This window comes from Dermacentor albipictus, chromosome 4 (genome assembly GCF_038994185.2).
Source record: "Dermacentor albipictus isolate Rhodes 1998 colony chromosome 4, USDA_Dalb.pri_finalv2, whole genome shotgun sequence".
NCBI classification, from domain to species: Eukaryota; Metazoa; Arthropoda; class Arachnida; order Ixodida; family Ixodidae; genus Dermacentor; species Dermacentor albipictus.
In genome coordinates, this window is record NC_091824.1 from 11,145,134 (window position 1) to 11,166,187 (window position 21,054).

A 21,054-nucleotide genomic window follows, 5' to 3' on the forward strand; every position below is an offset into this window, starting at 1 on the left:
CGCTGGATTAGTCTAAACAAAGGAAGTTGAACTAACGAAGCAAAAGCGGTGCGCGTGACCGTCGAAAAGACGGTGACAACTGAATGCATCTCGAGTTAATCGCGCGGGCACCGAATCGATGAGGAAACTGGCCTTCACACCCCAGGAGATGGCGATAACTACCGCCATCCAAAAGGAGTGAAAAAGGCAGCAAAATGTTGACCGCCGAATAGCTGTCAAGTTTCAACATTTATTTGGTGGCGCTTTAGGAATGTGTGGGAGAAGTGGTGGCGTGGGCGATAAGGGGGAGGGGTGTATGCGTCTTAATTTTTTTTTTTGGCGGTGGGAGGGGGGAGGGGGCCGGGCTCCCACGGCCCTCCCCTTGGGTACGTGCCTGTCTAAGTAGAATGAAAGCCAACACTGCGGCCGCAATGCACGTGCAGTCACCGAGATGAAATGAAGAATAGAAAGATATGGAATCTATTCCTAAGGCATAAATACATCTTATATAATTATAAACACCGTTTGGGCGTTCTGATCACAAACAGCATCGCGCGAAGCAGTACGAACGACCCCGCCGAGCATAATAGCCAGCAGTTACCAACGGCGCTACCTTGATGCGGCCATATGGAGTTCAATCGCAGCGCCGCCATGGCATCTTTCGTCGTCGCGCGACTCACCGCAAAGCATGCGCCGCCCCAGCCGCTCGTCCAACACAACCGTATTATGGGGCAGTGTACCGTCTGTAGGAAAAACCATCACACCGAACAACAATGGGAGAACTGGGGACGCTTCCGCGATGACGCCACCAGCAGGGCGCTGCGAACGACCGGCGTATCTAGCGCGCGAATTTTTAACATCTTGTGCTAAAGTTCCTGCATTTATAAACTAAAACGCTCTCAAAACACAGCTGAAATTCTTATAATTTACAAACTGTTAAGATACATCAATAACGCCGTCTATGCTTGCACGTTTCCGACGACAGATCCTGCAGTGTTATTGACCGTCTGCTTAGCCAACGGCTCAGCGCTTCGGTTGCAGAAGACAAACACTCTGCTCGTTCCGTTCGGTATGCACGCATATGTTTTTTAGTGTTTCGAAAGACACGAGAACGAAAAGCCCAGAAAGATCACCTGCACTGTGCTGGTCGGTTGCACGGGATTCCTTTCATTTTGTATCAGCCAGAAAAGCGGCCGCCAGTTTTACTGAAGAAAAAAAAAATACTGCTCTGTGACAAATTCAGCCGCTAACGTTTCGATATATCACTCCGTAAAAGAGCGCCGAAGGGCGAGAATACAGCCAATGATCTCAATCTGCCCGATCTGAAGTAGCTCGGGGTAGTTTTGTGATCGTTATGCAGGAACATCAATGCACGCGCACACACACAGAGATATATATATATATATATATATATATATATATATAGAGACAGGCACACACACACAAAGTACATTTGTAAACCCAGCGCTTGCCATGCACATAAAAGATGTGCGAACGCGGCAAGAAAAACCACGGCAAACAATCCCCGAGCCCCCAACGTACATGCATGACCTCCGCGACAACCATAACTGCCAATCCCGGAGGCCATGTGTTGCACCATTATTTTTCCTCTTGCGAGCAATGACTCCAGGCTGCAGCGACACATGGCGCTGCAGCAGACTGGCCGGAGCATGTTTTATTGAATGTGAAGACGTCTACCCAGCGGTCGATTTAGGCACTACTGGCCTCCTTGAAGCCCTTGGGTTCAGAGGGAGCAGTGGTAAAGCAAACATGTCCGCAATAGACATTAGTAAGAGGCGACTGGAGGATTGGTGGAAGAAAAGTAGGGAAACGACAAAAGACGGAGACGTACAAAAGCACAGTTCGCAATAGGGGATCAGAAAATTTGGGCGTGGTAGTTCATAGTGTTTTTTTTCTGTCTTTTTTCATTGTTTAACCTAGGCAGAATATTAGGCAGTATAGTAGCAAGAGCTTGGTGGCGCAACCCACCGCCCCGTTCCAAAGGGGACGCTCATAACATCCATCCAGCGCCATCTGTCGTTTCACGTTTAAGCAAGAGATAGCCAAAGAAAATATTTACGATAACTCTAAGGGAAGCTCATTGTTGTTTGAAGCCAGGACGGGTGTACTGCGGACTAAAACGTGCCGAGCCAGATACCAGGAGATAGACTTGGTGTGCGAAGCGTGTGGAGAGGAGGAGGGAACGGCTGAAAACCTAATACTTGCTTGTAAACAACTTCACCCAGCAGTTGAATCTAACGGGGAACTATTCAAAGCTTTGGGTTTTAAAGACAGTGAAAGTAGAATAGACTTTGAACAGGCAGAAATAACTAAACGGAGACTATCTGATTGGTGGATAATATCAACGCAAAAGTAAATTAGTAAATACATAGGTATGCATGCATATAGAACCATTAAAGGCTAGGTGGCGCGCGCCGCCGCCACCCGATTCAAAGGGTTCAGCCTCAATCATCCATCCATCCAGGAGCAAACAAAGTAGAGCAGTAAAGCAAACATGTCCGTAATAGGCGATTGGAGGATTGGTGGAAGTAGGGAAACGACAAAAGACGGAGACATACAAAAGCACAGTTCGCAATAGGGAATCAGAACATTTGGGTGTGGTAGTTCATAGTGTTTTTTTTTTCTTTTTTCATTGTTTAACCTAGGTAGGACATTAGGCAGTATAATAGCAAGGGCTTGGTGGCGCAACCCACTGCCCTGTTCCAAAAGGGACGCTCATAACACCTATCCATTCATCCATCCATCCAGGAAATACCAAGGTCGATCCAAATAGGGGCGCTATTCTGGAGCCGAATCTTATAACGGTTCGGTTGGGGAACCGTTCCTTTGGCCTCACCTGATTGGCCAAAATTTTGATTACGTCACAGGTCGTCAGAGGCAGCGGGGCGGTATCGCAATTTTCGAATACGTCACGCATCTGTCAATCATTTTCAAAGCGAACCGGCCGAAGGAACTGGCGAAGGGGTAGTCCGCTTTGGGTTCCGTTGCTGTGGCTTGGCTGTTGGCTCGTGACCCTGGCCGCGCGCGCCGGTCGCGCGTCCCCGGAGACACGCGGGCGTCGCGCGCGCGTGCGTTGGTTGCTTCGGAAGCTATTACTTGCCTTCGTCATCTGCTTGGCGTTGCTCTTTCGGTGTCGACCACGGCTGGAAATGCGATACGCGTTCGAAGAAGTGAGGGATAATGAGTTGCACCGCCCTTGCTGGCTTTCTAAGTAGACCTTTTGCAGGCTACGCTATCAAATGGAGGAGACTCGGGTTCAAGCGTACGAGGGGCCATTCCACGCAGAGGGAGGAATATTGCGCGCTGCGGTTCATCGCCACCGGCCTGCAGCCCCCAGAGCTCAGTCGGACGCGAAGCATTGGTCGGAATTGCCTAGATCTCTGCTGCCGACACCTTCCACAAAGTTGCTCTCGCAATTACTGTGTTGGCCGGTTGAAGGGCTGGGTCAGCTTTGCCGTGACCTCAGCTTCAATGTCAATGCTAAGGAGATATTTGCATGGTGAGATCGAATTCCCAGTGCTATCGCCAGTGTGAATAGCCCACAGATCGCCGTTCAGCAATCAGAAGGGTTCAACCTAGGCTGATTCAGCGCTTCCTTCGTTCGGCTGATCAAACTATACAGTCAGGACGGAAAGGTATTGTGGAGCTCTCTTATTTGGCTGCCCTTTTTTCTCTAGCTCGGGAGTGCCATACTTTGTCTCTCAATTTCACGGCACAGCGCGCACCGTCAGCACCACACTCTTCGACTTGACTTCACGCAGGCAATGCAGGGCCCGTATACCATAATGTTCGATTTAAGTTCCACTGCTTCTGTCACGAGACGCGCCGTGGGGCAGATCGCAGGGATAGCGGCAGCGCGGCGGCGAGCGAGTCATGTCCGAGCCGATGACGAAGGGCGAAAAAAGAAGGAAAATTGATATAGTCGGCTAGTAAAGGTGTCCCTAAGAACCAGTGCATGGTTTTGTCGCGCTATCTACTTGAGAAGTGCTGGCAGTGCGTTCCTGTTGCATGCATCGTGCGAGCTCCTGGTAGCAGACGACATAGCCCTGCGCTCTGCCAACTCTGTGGCAAACTCATTTACGCTTACGATACCGCCCGTGGGCTGAGAATGAAACAGAATGACATTAATAAATTACTTCTGCATTGCGTAAACGCCCGGCAACACAAGTTAATACTTCAAAACTTGGCGTATAATATTTAATTTATATTTTACATTTATTTAGCAAGCAGAAACATTCTGCAATTCCTCGATAAGTTCGTCATATAATGACGTACACTTCAGATGTGGCACCCTCTCATCTATTGGTCGCGTCCTCCCCTCCTTCCACCGCCGGCTTGGGAGTGGCACATCTAGTGACGTAAGCGGCGAAGTGAACGGTTCGGTTGGGGAACCGTTCCTTTGGCCTCACCTGATTGGCCAAAATTTTGAATACGTCACAGGTCGTCAGAGGCAGCGGGGCGGTATCGCAATTTTCGAATACGTCACGCATCTGTCAATCATCTTCAAAGCGAACCGGTCGTAGGAACCGGCGAAGGGGTAGTCCGCTTTGGGTTCCGTTGCTGTGGCTTGGCTGTTGGCTCGTGACCCTGGCCGCGCGCGCCGGTCGCGCGTCCCCGGAGACACGCGGGCGTCGCGCGCGCGTGCGTTGGTTGCTTCGGAAGCTATTACTTGGCTTCGTCGTCTGCTTGGCGTTGCTCTTTCGGTGTCGACCACGGCTGGAAATGCGATACGCTTTCGAAGAAGTGACGAATAATGAGTTGCACCGCCCTTGCTGGCTTTCTAAGTAGACCTTTTGCAGGCTACGCTATCAAATGGAGGAGACTCGGGTGCAAGCGTACGAGTGGCCATTCCCCGCAGAGGGAGGAATATTGCGCGCTGGGGTTCATTGCGACCGGCCTGCAGCTCCCAGAGCTCTGTCGGACGCGAAGCATTGGTCGGAATTGCCTAGATCTCTGCTGCCGACATTGTCCCGAAAGTTGCTCTCGCAATTACTGTGTTGGCCGGTTGAAGGGCTGGGTCAGCTTTCCCGTGACCTCAGCTTCAAAGTCAGTGCCAAGGAGATATTTGCATGGTGAGATGGAATTCCCAGTGCTATCGCCAGTGTGAATAGCTCGCAGATCGCCGTTCAGCAATCAGAAGGGTTCAACCTAGGCTGGTTCAGCGCTTCCTTCGTTCGGCTGATCAAACTATACAGTCAGGACGGAAAGGTATTGTGGAGCTCTCTTATTTGGCTGCCCTTTTTTCTCTAGCTCGGGAGTGCCATACTTTGTCTCTCAATTTCATGGCACAGCGCGCACCGTCAGCACCACACTCTTCGATTTGACTTCACGCAGGCAATGCAGGGCCCGTATACCATAATGTTCGATTTAAGTTCCACTGCTTCTATCACGAGACGCGCCGTGGGGCAGATCGCAGGGATAGCGGCAGCGCGGCGGCGAGCGAGTCATGTCTGAGCCGATGACGAAGGGCGAAAAAAGAAGGAAAATTGATATAGTCGGCTAGTAAAGGTGTCCCTAAGAACCAGTTCATGGTTTTGTCGCGCTAGCTACTTGAGAAGTGCTGGCAGTGCGTTCCTGTTGCATGCATCGTGCGAGCTCCTGGTAGCAGACGACATAGCGCTACGCTCTGCCAACTCATATACGCTTACGATACCCCCTGTGGAATGAGAATGAAAAAGAATGACATTAATAAATTACTTCTGCATTGCGTAAACGCCCGGCACCATAAGTTTATACTTCAATACTTGGCGTATAATATTTAATTTATATTTTACATTTATTTAGCAAGCAGAAACATTCTGCAATTCCTCGATTAGCTCGTCATATAATGACGTACACTTCAGAGGTGGCACCCTCTCATCTATTGGTCGCGTACTCCCCTTCTTCCACCGCCGGCTTGGGAGTGGCACATCTAGTGACGTAAGCGGCGAAGTGAACGGTTCGTACACTCTACACCCTTTCGCTTGCCCCTTCTGCCACACAAAAATAATCGTCGTCTGCCTTGATGCGTTTCCTTTCTTTATCGCTGCAAGCCCGGAACTTTCCAGTGACGAACGGCACGCGCGTTATCAGAAAAGGCACTCCAAAGGGTCTAAATTGTTCTATGCTGATAACGCGCGTGCCGTTCGTTACTGGAAAGTTCCGGGCTCGCAGCGATAAAGAAAGGAAACGCATCAAGGCAGATGACGATTATTTTTGTGTGGCAGAAGGGGCAAGCCAAACGGTGTAAACTGTTCTTAGAGTGTATTCCGAACCGTTATAAGATTCGGCCCAGAATAGCGCCCCAGTACAGATTGTCACCGACATCAGCATGGGGGGTTATAGGCATAGAGTTACTATACTGACTCTAGAGGACAAGCTACCCATAGGGCCCATGCATTGAAATCAGGGGCTCTGTTCTGGACACGCATGGCGGCTGCACGGCCGCCATTATCCGCCATGTTTACTCTCTGAATGGCTGTCGAGAGGTCACGTGTTTTGAAATTTGTGCCGGGAAGCGGAAGTATTGCAAAATGCAATTTTGCGTTTTCATCAAGATGACGAAACGTGACGTGGAGCTGCAAATTTTATGGACTAATACATTTTTGTGGTCCTTGGCAGATATATTGTGATGTTAGCGCTTCAAAAAGAATGTGAGCGGTAGCGTGCAGAAGCCAGTGCAATGCATCTGAAATTGCGCGAATATGTGGTGGCGATCCAAGATATTCGCCATGCCAGCTTGCTGATTGGCTGAAGGAATATCTCGTGAGGAGCGTCACAGGAAGGGCTGTTTCGTAATCGTGATTTTGACGATGCGTGACGTTGCGCTGGGCCGCCATTGCTGAGATTTTCCGCCATAATTTTTACTGCGACGAGCCGCGTGAATTATGCTAATGGGCAGCCATATGCAATGGCAGCCGAGAGGAATGCGTATCGCCACATTTTCCCCGTCGTTTGGCGCCACGAAAATCTTTTGTTCATAACGCGTGCTCATAGTATTTGCATCGCTCTCGGGTGGTGTTGGCATTTGTGTTTGGGGCCATCGTTTTTTAAAAGAACGCGTTTATACGAAATAATATTGGTTGAATATAGCAAACTTTCAGCAATGTTGTCCACTTTTCACTGCTGCATCTGTATTGTAATCGAGATTAATGCCTTTTCGCACAATCTGACGTTATGACAACGGCCTCTTTCTAATTTATAAAAAGAAATGTACGCAAGGCGGTGCCTTGAAGTTTACTCCCGCGGTGCGAGAAACCAGCGAAATGAACAAGAGATGGCAGCGCCGGCGCTTGCGTCGCTCTAGTGGATATCTCTGGCGCGCGCAACGCTATCGGTGATATTCGGCCGTTTCTCAGCCAGTCGAGTCGGGCTGAGTCCCTTGTGTTTCACGAGATAGCGATAACGTGGCCTAGAACGTGCGCGCATCACCACTGGTAGGTCGCGTATGCTGTCTCAAGCAAGAAAACAAGTGCGTTGGCGCCTACATGCGATGACTCATTGCATTTTCCGGGGACACGCATCCTAGCTATTGAAGCAGACAACGGCTTGTACGCAGCAGACGACGGAAGCGCGAAGCGTTTTCGACAGAACAATCATACGCTTTGAGATAGCTGCTTTATTTTTACTGCGGAGGAAAACTGTTTTACTTTACCGATAACGCTACATTCAGTGCCTTCATTTCAGTTTCTTAGGCAAAACGTCAAGTTGGCGTCACGTTACGTAAGCAAAACTGGGCCACTAGCGCCATTTTGTTTGCGTCGCGCCTACGTCACGCACTGAAGAAAATGGCGGAATGTCCAGGGGCCGAATCTTATAACGGTTCGGTTGGGGAACCGTTCCTTTGGCCACACCTGATTGGCCAAAATTTTGATTACGTCACAGGTCGTCCGAAGCAGCGGGGCGGTATCGCAATTTTCGAATACGTCACGCATCTGTCAATCATCTGCAAAGCGAACCGATCGTAGGAACCGGCGAAGGGGTTGTCCGCTTTGGGTTCCGTTGCTGTGGCTGGGCTGTTGGCTTGTGACCCCGGCCGCGCGCGCCGGTCGCGCGTCCCCGGAGACACGCGGGCGTCGCGCGCGCGTGCGTTGGTTGCTTCGGAAGCTATTACTTGCCTTCGTCGTCTGCTTGGCGTTGCTCTTTCGGTGTCGACCACGGCTGGAAATGCGATACGCTTTCGAAGAAGTGACGAATAATGAGTTGCACCGCCCTTGCTGGCTTTCTAAGTAGACCTTTTGCAGGCTACGCTATCAAATGGAGGAGACTCGGGTGCAAGCGTACGAGTGGCCATTCCACGCAGAGGGAGGAATATTGCGCGCTGGGGTTCATTACGACCGGCCTGCAGCTCCCAGAGCTCAGTCGGACGCGAAGCATTCGTCGGAATTGCCTAGATCTCTGCTGCCGACATTGTCCATAAAGTTGCTCTCGCAATTACTGTGTTGGCCGGTTGAAGGGCTGGGTCAGCTTTCCCGTGACCTCAGCTTCAAAGTCAGTGCCAAGGAGATATTTGCATGGTGAGATCGAATTCCCAGTGCTATCGCCAGTGTGAATAGCTCGCAGATCGCCGTTCAGCAGTCAGAAGGGTTCAACCTAGGCTGGTTCAGCGCTTCTTTCGTTCGTCTGATAAAACTATACAGACAGGACGGGAAGGTATTGTGGAGCTCTCTTATTTGGTTGCCCTTTTTTCTCTAGTTCGGTAGTGCCATACTTTGTCTCTTCTCAATTTCACGGCACAGCGCGCACCGTCAGCACCACACTCTTCGATTTGACTTCGCGCAGGCAATGCAGGGCCCGTGTACCGTAATGTTCGATTTACCGTATTTTCCGGTGTATAAGACGCGGTTTTTTTCGAAAAATCTTGCTGGTGCGTCCTATACAAGGGTGCGTCTTATATGCGAATTTTTCGTTTTTTTTTTGCGGGTTCAGAAATTACTCAGGTTCATGCTCAAGCTTTTTTCACCGAAAAAATATCACTACCAATGATGCGGTAGTAGCACGGTTAATACTTCAATACGGGGACCGCCGTGCGCAACTTTTTTTAGGTGAACTTTATCATGAAACGGCGGGGATGACGACTTCCAGAATCGCAAACACGCGGTCGTTTCGGAGGCGCAAGCAAAAGTAATGTGAAATTCCCAAAGATGGCGACAGTCGCGCTTCTCGACATTGTCAAGACAAGCCAAGCCGGCGTTCTTTTTTAGTCATTCTTTGCAACTTCGCAACCGTGTACGTATTACGTCTGTGTTGGTGACTTCGGCGTGTGTTTTCCACTACCTACACCTGTCGTGCTCGGTCTTACTACAGTATGCCACCGAAGTTGCACAAGAGCTACACCGCAAAGTTCAAATTATCTGCGGTCGAGTATGCTACCGAAAACGGAAATCGGGCTGCGGGCCGCCATTTCGACGTCACCGAGAAGATGATTCGCACGTGGCGACAGTCGTCCGCCAAACTGCAGGCGATGAAGAGCGGAAAGAAGGCTGACCGCGGGAAGAAGGCGCGGTGGCCTGAACTTGAAGACCGGCTCCTCAAGTGGGCTCTTGAACAACGGGCTCAAGATAGGGCTCTGTCAACCGTGCAGTTGCGCTTGAAAGCACGCACTTTGGCGAGTGAAATCGGTGCCGCTGATTTTGTTGGTGGGCCGTCATGGTGCTATAGATTTATGCAGCGCAAAGCCTTGTCAATAAGAGCGCGAACGACAAGGTCTCAACAACTACCAGACGATTTCGGAGAGAAAGTGGAGAAGTTCCATGAATTTGTGAAGAAGGAAGTCGAAACGAATAACATCATCGACAGCCACATCGTAAACATGGACGAAGTGCCTCTAACATTTGACATCCCTATGTCAAAAAGTGTCGCTCAGAAAGGTGATAAGACTGTCACAGTACGAACAGCTGGGCACGAAAAGTCTCACTTCACTGTCGTACTTGCGTGCTGTGCTGACGGAACAAAGCTGCCGCCGATGATAATTTTTAAAAGGAAAACGATACCAAAAGAAAGCTTTCCGCCTGGTGTTATTGTCACAACTAACCAGAAAGGCTGGACGGATGAGCAAATGATGGGAGTTTGGCTCGAAAAGTGCTTTTCGAAGCGCCCGGATGGATTTATTCACTCCCGGAAAGGCCTTCTGGTTATGGATAGCATGCGGGCGCATATTACTGACTTGACACTGAGGCAAATCAAGGCGAAGAACTGTACCCCTACAATAATACCCGGTGGTTTGACGAAGGCTCTACAGCCTTTAGACATTTCCGTCAACCGCAGCTTTAAAGCTATTTTGCGACGTATTTGGGAGGCGTGGATGACGGAAGGCGAGCACAGCTACACCGCAACTGGACGCATGAGGCGCGCTTCTTACAGCGAAGTTGCGAAGTGGGTCCATGAGGCCTGGAGTGCTGTTAGAGTGGCAACCATAACTGCAAGGTTCCGGAAGGCTGGCCTGCTAGCTTCATCGCCAACCGAGCACGACGACAATCATACCAGCGGTTCTGAGTATGAAGAGAATGCTTCAGCCGCGTTGCCTCCAGAAATGGGCGAGCTTTTTGAGAGCGCATCCGAAGATGAAGACTTCGATGGTTTTAAGTAAAAATAGAATGCTGTTATGGACATACGGGAGAGTTCTTTCGTCGTATTTTTCTTTCTTTTTTGCTAAAACGTGGGCGGGTATGGCGAGAGTGTTGCCTTTTGCGATCACTTAGCGTTGCTTAAGAACTTCTCACAGGCCGCCGCGGTGTCTCAGTGGTTGAGTGGTGATGGTCGATCAAGCGTGTTTAATTAACCCTGACTAGCCTAAGTGGGTAAATTGGGGTGCGTCTGATACACGGGTGCGTCTTATATACCAACTTTTTCAATGAGAGCCTTCATATATGGCGAGTGCGTCTTATACAAGGGTGCGTCTTATACACCGGAAAATACGGTAAGTTCCATTGCTTCTATCACGCGACGCGCCGTGGGGCAGATCGCAGCGATAGCGGCAGCGCGGCGGCGAGCAAGTCATGTCTGAGCCGATGACGAAGGGCGAAAAAAGAAGGAAAATTGATATAGTCGGCTAGTAAAGGTGTCCCTAAGAACCAGTTCACGGCTTTGTCGCGCTAGCTGCTTGAGAAGTGCTGGCAGTGCGTTCCTGTTGCATGCATTGTGCGAGCTCCTGGTAGCAGACGACATAGCGCTACGCTCTGCCAACTCATTTACGCTTACGATACACCTGTGGGCTGAGAATGAAAAAGAATGACATTAATAAATTACTTCTGCATTGCGTAAACGCCCGGCACAACAAGTTTATACTTCAAAACTTGGCGTATAATATTTAATTTATATTTTACATTTATTTAGCAAGCAGAAACATTCTGCAATTCCTCGATTAGCTCGTCATATAATGACGTACACTTCAGAGGTGGCACCCTCTCATCTATTGGTCGCGTACTCCCCTTCTTCCACCGCCGGCTTGGGAGTGGCACATCTAGTGACGTAAACGGCAAAGTGAACGGTTCGTATTCCGAACCGTTATAAGATTCGGCCCCAGAATAGCGCCCCAGAATAGAGCCCCAGCTTTTCCTCTATAGTTGTTCTACTAACTCTATGGTTATAGGAGCAGCGATTGATGCGCAACTATGTTAGGAGGGAACAAACAGTGGGAAAGAAAAACGCGTTTTTTAATTCAAACGAGACACAGTTAGATACATTGAACGAAAATAAAATTCCCAGTCAATTTTATATATTCGTGATGAGTTAAGAAAATACGTTTAATTTTATTATTAATAATAAATGCATTTCTTTTCAGCGCCCATCGCTACAGGGGGCGTTGACGCCACTATCGCTCGCAGTGCAATGCTCATATTGAAATGGACAGAAAGGCGCACTCGTATCACCTGTTGAAATACGCCCCCCTCACAATTTGTGCTTTCTTGCTTGTCGAAGTTTGTCTGAATTAGGTGACGCGGGTAGCTTCACTGCTTCTTAATCTGTTCAGTCAAAAGTAGTGAGTTACGACCGCCAGATAATTGTGTAATTGTTGTTTTCGTGCGACTGGGCTGGCCGACGGGCTTGGCATCCGACAGTAGGATCAGCACTCTACACCTAAAGCTTTCGTCGGCCTCCAAAGAAAGTATGTTCCGTACGTTCTGTGCAGGAATTCGATTTCGACAACCCTACGGCGGGCCTTTTCCTGCATCGCTTTCCACGCTGAAAGCTCGAAACGCCCATCAAGTCGAATGGCGGGGCATTTGAATATATAGCTCCAAAGGAAGAACAACAAAACAAATTTCACGCCTTCGAAAACAAAATGACGTCACATCTGCTTTTAACGGACATGGCGTCACGTTATTTTTTCTTCCGCCGAAAGTGTTTCCACCACATACAGATGGCGCTAAGCCCCATGAACCGGCGATGGACCGCCATGTCTTGAACGTATGGGCTCCTATGGAAGCTTCGCTACCAGGTATATTTACCTTGGAAATACCTCGTGCACAATCTCTATGAGTTTCTAACTACATTACCTAGAGAGAAATCTGGCGCTGCTGCGCTGTGGTATGCATGGGAATGCCGGTATATTGTGGATTCGGATTGGCATCGTTCTCGTAGAGACAGGACACCTTGGAGACGCGCTTGGCAAGTACCATTCCGTCTGACACAATGATTCATTTTCTACTAGAACAGCACGTGAAAAGCTGTTTTAGCTTTATTATTACGCGAAAACATGTTTTGTTTAACTATGAGAACTTGTTGTGTGTACGACTACATGTTACGTATAAAGTATCAGCGGGCCGCTAAAGTTGGAGGACAGACGACAAGGTTCGCGCTCGCTTTGCAACAGTTGGTCGTCTGTTCTTGCTTTTCTTCGCTTGGTGATGCATCCTGGGTGAGTAAAGATGTAATATGCCTGAATGGAAACATTTTATGAAGATTTTACTTTGAGAACGCGTTATTTGTGTAGCCATATCTACGTTTTAGACGAAGCCTCTTACAACACCAGCCAACACGAGCCTCGCAGACACATATACCGTCATTAGCATGACGGCACGGTGCCCCCTTAAAGGGAAGCTGAAAGTCTGTCGAATTCAATAAGACGCTCATATACGGATGCGGGAACCTTATAAACCATGTAGGTAAAATTTGGCGTTTTTTTTTACGTAATCGTCGGTTGAAATTGCGCTGTATAGCTCCACCCCCCCGTCGAATGCCGCGCGCTGCTGCTGACGCTGACGATGCGAGCGGAGACCGGAAACCGCGGTGTTCTGACGTGTTTCGTTCCTTCGCAGCGTCCGCGACCGTGCCTGACCGCGCTTGTTTCTGCGTGCGTGCCATCGTAATCTGCTTCGATCGACCCTGCATTCCTTTGTTGGTGCGTCTGCGTGTATGTGGAGTGGTAGTCAACGTGCGTGGTAGTCAACGTGAGTGGTAATCAATGTGAGTGGTAGTCAACAGATGAAGGTCACTACACGTACTGCATGAACCGAGAAGTTTTTCACGCGTTTAAACCGTCTTTGTAGATTGCCGACAGCTTTGGACAGCGCACAAATGCCGATGATCGCATCCCCGCTTACGTTCCACGAGGAGGCATGCAGGAACAAAACACTACGGTTGTTTGACCGGAAACGAGCTCACTAGATCGGCGAAAGATCGGCGAGATCACTAGATCGCTTTGCAAAAAACATACTCACCAAAGAGCATTTCCAAAACGAGGAGATCCCAAGACTTTGCTTTCGTTCGCGTCGAAAACACTGCTCGCACCAGCATCGTTTGCTTCTTCGAGAGGCCGGCTCTTCGCCATCGGCTCGTACATGTAGGTAGTAACGCCGAACTCCTCAGAAAAACGCAGTCTCTCTAAATGTTCCATTACCGTCTCAGAAAAACAGCACCAAACTACCTGGCACCGCGCTTCATGTGTAGCGGCAGCGGTCGGTTACTAGAGTTGACGTCACGAGGCGCTCGACCAATCACAGGCGGAAACGAGACGCGCGAGCTGGGCGTGTCCGCTGCTGCCTTTTTCGTCGAAATAAAATATATTTGCGCTTTCTTTCGCTCAATTTCGATACGACATTCGAATTCGGAGGGTCGAAAACCATTATGTGCAGATGTTCACTTATGTTTTCCGGAAAACCTTTCAGCTTCCCTTTAAGAAACTCCCATAGACGGTGGCGCCAGATTACCCTCTAGGTGTTTAGTGAGAAACTCTATGACCTCGGGTAAGAGAATATAAATACTTCGTTATATAGATAAACGAAGACAATAGATATATGGAAACAAAGGGAAAAACTATAACAGTAAAGGGGAAGATAAATGCCGCCATAATGAAGCACGGTGCGCTATAGGGATACAGTAGGTACGAGGTGCTCCGGGGTATGTGAAAAGGTGTAATGGTTCCAGGACTTAGTTACGGAAATGCTGTTGTTTGCTTGAAATCAGGGGTACAATCAGGCCTCGATGGGAATCGAAGGTCAGTGTGTCGCCTCGCATTGGGCGCTCACGGTAAGGCTGCAAATGAAGCTGTGCAAGGTCTAATTTTGAAGTGAGGGAAGCTCACAGTAATATTTATTATGAAGAACGACTGAGGAATATGGAAGAAAGTAAATGGGCTCGTAGAACGTTGAGGTATCTGTACAGAAAAATAATTCATTCACAGTGGAGGAAAAGAACTAGGAAGCTTACCAGCAAGTATGCGGCCTGTAGGGCGGGCAACACAGGAACAAAGAACGTCAAGCGGAAAGTCAGAGAGGCTGAAATAATCTCATGGCTGGCGGCAATGGAAAAAAAAAAAAACCAGCCATGAGTAACTACTTAAGAGGAAAAATACGAAATCAGGAAAGAAACAATTTATGATAACTCAAAGAGAAGCTAATTACTTTTCGAAGCGAGATCAGGATGCCTTAGAACACGCACGTATAAAGCGACATATAAGAAGGAAGAAGAAGCATGTGCTTGCTGCGGTAAAGCTAGGGAAACGATGGGGCTTGTTTTATTAGAATGTGAAGACATCTGCCCAGCGGTCGATTTAGGCACCACTGGCCTCTTGGGTTCTGCGAGAGCAGGGGAAAAATAAACATGTCCGCAAAAGAAATTAGGAAGAGTCGATTGGAAGATTGGTAGAATAAAAGTAGGGAAACGACAAAAGGAAAACGAAGACGCACAAAATTAATGTTCGCAATAGGGGGTCAGAAAATGTGGTTGTGGGAGTTCGTAGTGTTTTTTTTTTCTGTTTACTTGGGTACGACATTAAACAGTACACGGGACAACCACGTAGGTTGTCCCGTGTCGCCTTCCTTCGTCCGTTGTTTTATTTGGCGCCTTCGATGTAGTCATGTATAACCAACTCGTCCACCAGCACGTGTTCATTAGGCGACGGAACGACAATGATTCGGCGTGACGTTAAGAGATAGGAAGAGAGGAGGTGTGGATCAGAGAGCAAACGGCGATAGCCGCCATTCTAGTTGACATTAAGAGAAAAAAAAAAATGGAGTTAGGCAGGTCATGTAAGGCATAGGCCAGATAGCTCACTCACACCAGGCCGACCCGACACCGATTTCGGTCGGCCTAGTGTGAGTCAGCCTTTTAGAGCTGCATCTGCCGACGGTCGTGATTGTTCGGCGTCGATACAATGTGACAGAGGCGCCGACACGAAGGACAAACGGTGTCGCCGACAGTCGGCAGACCGAAATCGGTGTCGTTTTGGTGTGAGTGAGCCTTTGGTGTTACAGAATGGGTGCCAAGGGAAGGGAAGCGCAGTCGAGGACGGCAGAAAATAAGGTGGGGTGATGAAGTGAGAAAATTCAGGCGCAAGTTGCAATCAGCTAGCGCAAGCTCGCGGGGTTCGTTCTGCAGGTGACATAGAGATAGGATGACGATGATAGCGCAAAAGTGTACGCAGCACGATAGAGAAGACACTGTGTCCCTCTGTCGTATTGCCCTTAGGTTATGCAGGGTTAACTAGTCTACCAGCCTGCTTTGTATTCATCGCCTATCATTCACGATGGAATGATAACTCATCTTATTTACGATGAAAACATGGCGGAAGCAAATCTGAGCAGCACTCTCAAAATTACAATATGTCAAGTACGACATGTCGCCTTGTTTAAACTGAGCGATGTCATAAAAAAGAGCCGCACATCCTTCTTTATGGCATAGAGTCATCTAAAAGCGTTTATTTGCTGTTTCGAGGCGAAATTGAATTACATTCACTTGTATCGTAATTTGGATACCGACACTTGCCACTAATGTTTCCGGTTCTTTTTTCCTCCGCATTTTAATCGACCTAATCTCGAGCGCAATTTTCTTCAGCGATGCCCTCCACGCTGCCGACGCGTTCCGATTGCGCGCTCTTCCTCGCGGGGAATAAAATTTTCCATACCTCTGTGCCCGAGGCGACAGTCGCGGTCTCGTTGTTCATGGACATGACGCGGGACACTCCTCGCGAGACGGTGTACCATCGTGTATGCTCGTTACAAGTGAATACCGGGACGAGCTCGGACTGAGCGGCTGGCATGCGCTGCCGCCAGCGAGACCGGATCTGAGAGCGGGGAGACCCCCCTCCCTCGGAGGGCCTCCGTTTTCAAAACTTCTCTGGCGTCCCATTGGCCAAGGCAGCAACGGCCGCGCAGTGCTGTCAGCGCTGCGCGTGCGGACGGCCGCCGTGTTCGTCGCCACCGAGCCAGCGGCTTGACCCGGCGTCCGGCACCGCGTGTCTGTGCGTGTGTGTGTGTGCGTGCGTTCCCTATGAAGACGCTCTGTTTCGGATTCCTCGCCATGGACAAGAATAGCGTCTCTCCCCTCGAACAGGTCGGTCCGCTACTACCCCCACTCCTAGCGTGCCTACTAGTTGGCTTAGGTTGCGCTAGATGGCCCCAATATCGCATGCCGCTGTAATGAGGTTCTTTTGTTCCGCTCGTATCACACATCACATGCGCCTAGGGTCGGAGCGAGCGCGCGGCACGTCCGAGGTGTGCCCCGCGTACTTGCACGCGCTGCCGAGTCGAGCCCCAGGGGGCTGCTATGCCACTCCGGGATGCTAGCTGTCATTATACAGTCATGTTGGCACATTCCACGTGTGTGTCAGTGTCGACGAGTTTTGATCCTTTTGAAACATGGGTAGACAGGTATTACCAAGCTGATACTCGGTGATATTAAATGGCATTGCTTCTCAGAGACGTCAGGAGACCAACGTTAGAATGCTGAGCAGGAAGAAAGCAAGCTTGCAGCTACACAAGCCAATGTCCAGGCGCGCTAGCTTATGACAGCTTCAAGAGTTCGTGCCTGCAGAGTGCAGATTTGCATCCAAAATGCGAGATCTGACGTTAACGAGCTCTTGTGTTCTGCAGGAGTTGCGCTTAACTCGGCTTTTCTGGCAGGTATCTAAATGTATGCAGACGCCGGATATTTCTGATGCCGTACGGCAGCTACCCTGATCAGCGCTTTCATCGAATATGCTTCTACGGAAGACCGCATAACTTTGTTGGCGCAGATCGACACTTAGAAATAGAAAACCAATGTACTAAATTTTCAGATTTTGCGGCAGTTATATCGCATTGGTTTTTGGAAAGTTAAGATATTGAATATGAGGCCTGAAATTTCGCAAATGTGTACGTGACTACCGTGTGTGCGCCGTGCGCGTGCCGTCGCGTCTGCGGCCAGCGCGCGCGGCAGGGGCGGAAAGCCCGCAAGCTTATTCGACAACAAATTATCGATCGTTGACGTTGCAATAGTTTGAACGCTAGTCGAGCGGTATGATAGCGTTCCGATCGGTGGTCGAGCGTGTCGTTTGTTGACATCACGCCACCTGTCGGTGCCCAAGCAAAGCGGACGTCGAGAGGAATGCGGGGATTGAGTAGATTGTTCTTTAACTGCTAACTTGTGCTACTGCAACTTGGTTCCTCTCTTGCGCGGGCATGGTTATGCGGCTCATGAAAAGCTTATTGGGCATTTATATACGTATGAGCGCTAGATGCATTCGCTGATTTAAAACTCTCCTGTGCAAGACTTCCGTTCGGATACAAACTACACCTTTTGAAACACTAACTTCCGATGGTTGTCGCACACATTTTCGTGTTGCGCATTTTGCAAAGTAATCAGAAGCTACACCAAAATTGTGCTCTTCCGAATTCGCTGATGTGCGGCTATTTTAATGCTAATTAATGACCAATTCGCAAATCGCACCGGGGCACCCCGATGCGCCGTTTCATCCAGTCGTGCAACACCGAGGCGTTCGCCGGTGCGATTTGCCGAATTCACCGTAGGGGATTTTGTTACGCTCAATATATGATTGATAAAAGCAGAAAAAATTTAAGCATCCTCAAAAAAGTGTTTGTTGCAGTAGTAAACATAAAATACTGGTCATTCATATTTAAAACAGCGTCAAAAAACACGGACAAGAGAGGACACAGGACGAGCGCTGCTCCTCGCGGAGGAGCAGCGCCATAAAATACTGGATTTGATTGACAAAGTTTATTACACTTATTACCGTCTCAACTATTTTGTGCATTTGAGTTGACGTACACCTCCCTCCACAAGGATGCCAGCATTAGCTGACTGTGGGAGGATGTGTGTGACGCTTCCCTTCTCCTGTGTGAACAGCATGTAAAGGGAATATTTAAATTTGCATTGAAAAGACCATGATGGCACGTTATTCTTGTCTAGCAGAAAAATGTTCCTGCAGATGAAGTAAGCTCTGGACAGGCTAAATGTGTGTCCGAATGTATACATGTGACATTCATGTGTACATACTGGCACTGACCAACTCCATGTGCCATGACTGCCTGTTTGAAAACAACCACGACTTTTTGTCATGTTACTCATGGGTGCATGTACATCACTGCAAACATGTTTGCACTTCTACTCGTACAAAAGACTGATGGGCACAGTTGCATGAAAAGTGGGGTGTGATTGTAAACAAAACCCTAGAAATTTAAAGATTTTGTCATATAGATGTCATATTTTATGAGCTTCTTGTGCTTATTAACACCTGTTAGGACATGTGGGAGTCTACAGTCAATGCATCCTACTAACCTGTGGGGCTCAAAGGATAAACAGATAATGACATGTCTACTTGATCACAGCGCACAATAAATTGACAGGGACTGACAGAATAGCCACCACAAAGGGCTGACTGCAAACTAGTTTATTCTTAAGCAAAGCTCTTGTAAGTATTGTGTGCTGTGATCAGATAGACATGCGTAACCAACTAGCCCAGCTGGTCATCCTGAGGAAATGACAGCCGCATAGATTAAATGCAGAGGAGTTGTGTGCACCAATTGAGTGGGGAAACAAAGAATTCATAAAGACCGATGTACGTGTAGCTATTTCCTTTATCATAACTAGGCAATTTGATGTGTAGGCTGGTAGTTCTCAGTAATAGTACCTGCTTGTCGGTTGCATGGTTAAGGTAAGACATCAAGTATGGAATTAATGTAGGCAAAATTTTGTTGCAATGAAAGGTTAAGCCAGCCAAGTGAGCCTTTTGTTTCAATGAATAAAGGTAAAATCGGACATCCACCCGTTGACGCACAACTACTACGTCAAACTTTTGTTTCAATAATACTAATACCAGGAAACCTGTAATTATGAGTCTCAAAGGGAGCAGCACGATTCTAAATTGCTTCTAGGCGGTCAACAAAATTTTGAGTGTGGGCATATCACTCAGTGAACTCAAGAATAGGCTGAATGTTAGATAAATTTAAATGTTCTTTTATTCCACCAGGTGCACATCTAAAATTTCTGCAGATGAGGTTGCGTGCAACTTTCAAAATTATTGCCTTTATGTGCCAATTCCAAGTTAGGTATAATGAAAAGATTACTCCTAAATATTTTGCTTTAGTTATTTATGGGATGAGCTGATTATTCAAATGGTGTTGGGCTGGAGGTGCTATGTATTTCCTAGAAAAACAGATGTATTTGCATTTAGCAATGTTTAAAGACAAAAACCGTGTGTTGCACCAAGTATATATTTTATCAAGGTCAGCTTGTAACACCAATATATTAGAATCATTATTTGCTCATTATTTACATAGTGATTTCTCTTTGATCTTTATCTGCATAAAGTTAGATTTCTGATGTTATGCGAGTGCCTTTGTAATTGATACATATAAAAAAATAACCGTGGCTCTAGCACTAACCCCTGAAGACACAGAAGCTGTTGCAGATTCGATTCCATTAATCACAACTTTTTGGTAGCATCCAGAAAGGTAGTGCTGGAGACATCAAAGAAAGTTCGCAGGCACTTCAACGGAGTACAGTTTATGTGACCAATGAACATGAGAAACCGGGTAGAACGTTTTTTTGAAAATGTAATAATCTGTTTTATGGCAACAGTCAAATGAATTGAACACATCTGGTAAACTTCGATTAGCTGCATGGTAAAAGAATGCCGTGCCCTAAACTGAGTTGTTAATCTACGAAGAAGTTATTGCTTGGAAGGTGACAAATAATGCTTGAAGTTTTGCAACAAGCAGTGGTGTAGCCAGAAATTTCGTTGGGGGGGGGCTCACGTTGCAGCTCAGCCTCCTCCTAATGGAAGTGGTCGAGGGATCAAATACATGAACAATAATTGCATTGCCATTGCCAAAGATGCTGCAAACGAATTCTTGAATGCTATGCACTGTCAAGACAAGTAAAATATGTATTTTTTTCTATGTTTTTTGTCTATTCAATAAGAAAATATCGCACAAACTTTAGAACTATATCAGTTCGAAACCAGCAAAGCAGTGCATGTCGCTGATATGAAAAATGAAAAGGCCATGAAATTAACAAGTTGAAGGCCAATATTTCAGTGAAACTTTGTCATTCAAGAACATTGTTTACATTTTTGTACATATGGAATGGCCAAGGAAAAATCTCAGTGACGCTGTCTGTCGTTCCAGTGTATTGCGCAGGAGCAGCTTTCCCCGGTCGTGTATTGTGAGTAATTCCACTGAAATTATCTTCACAGCAGAGAGTGCATATAAAAAACAGGAGTTCTACAAAATATACATCAGTAATGCGAAGATCGATACAATGGACCCCGCAGGGGCGTCTGCGTCAGCAGGCGTTTGGTGTGTTTCGACACCACGTACCCGAGCACACGAGGGTTGGACCCTCCCGCGCGTAGCC

At 48.0% G+C, this 21,054-nt stretch overlaps 1 protein-coding gene and 1 long non-coding RNA gene across 3 annotated transcripts in view; one reads left to right on the plus strand and one right to left on the minus strand.

Annotated features, from left to right (window-relative positions):
* LOC135904931 (uncharacterized) overlaps positions 1-16,415 on the minus strand; it is a 39,969-nt gene extending 23,554 nt beyond the window's left edge. The window contains exons 1-2 of the long non-coding RNA XR_011513817.1: positions 16,325-16,415; positions 14,629-14,713 (exon numbers count right to left, since the gene is read on the minus strand). This is a non-coding gene — a long non-coding RNA (uncharacterized lncRNA). The remainder of the gene's footprint in view (positions 1-14,628; positions 14,714-16,324) is intronic.
* Positions 1-21,054, plus strand: part of pyd (zonula occludens-like protein polychaetoid) — a 448,973-nt gene that overhangs the window by 65,482 nt on the left and 362,437 nt on the right. Inside the window, exon 1 of one of the 2 annotated variants that reach the window (XM_065435931.2) lies at positions 16,556-16,752. The exons of the other annotated variant lie outside the window; for it this stretch is intronic. Within the exon in view, the coding sequence (XP_065292003.2) occupies positions 16,690-16,752 (63 nt within the window). The 5' untranslated portion in view covers positions 16,556-16,689. Of the gene's footprint in view, positions 1-16,555; positions 16,753-21,054 lie in introns of those variants that run through there. 2 annotated transcript variants of the gene reach the window in all.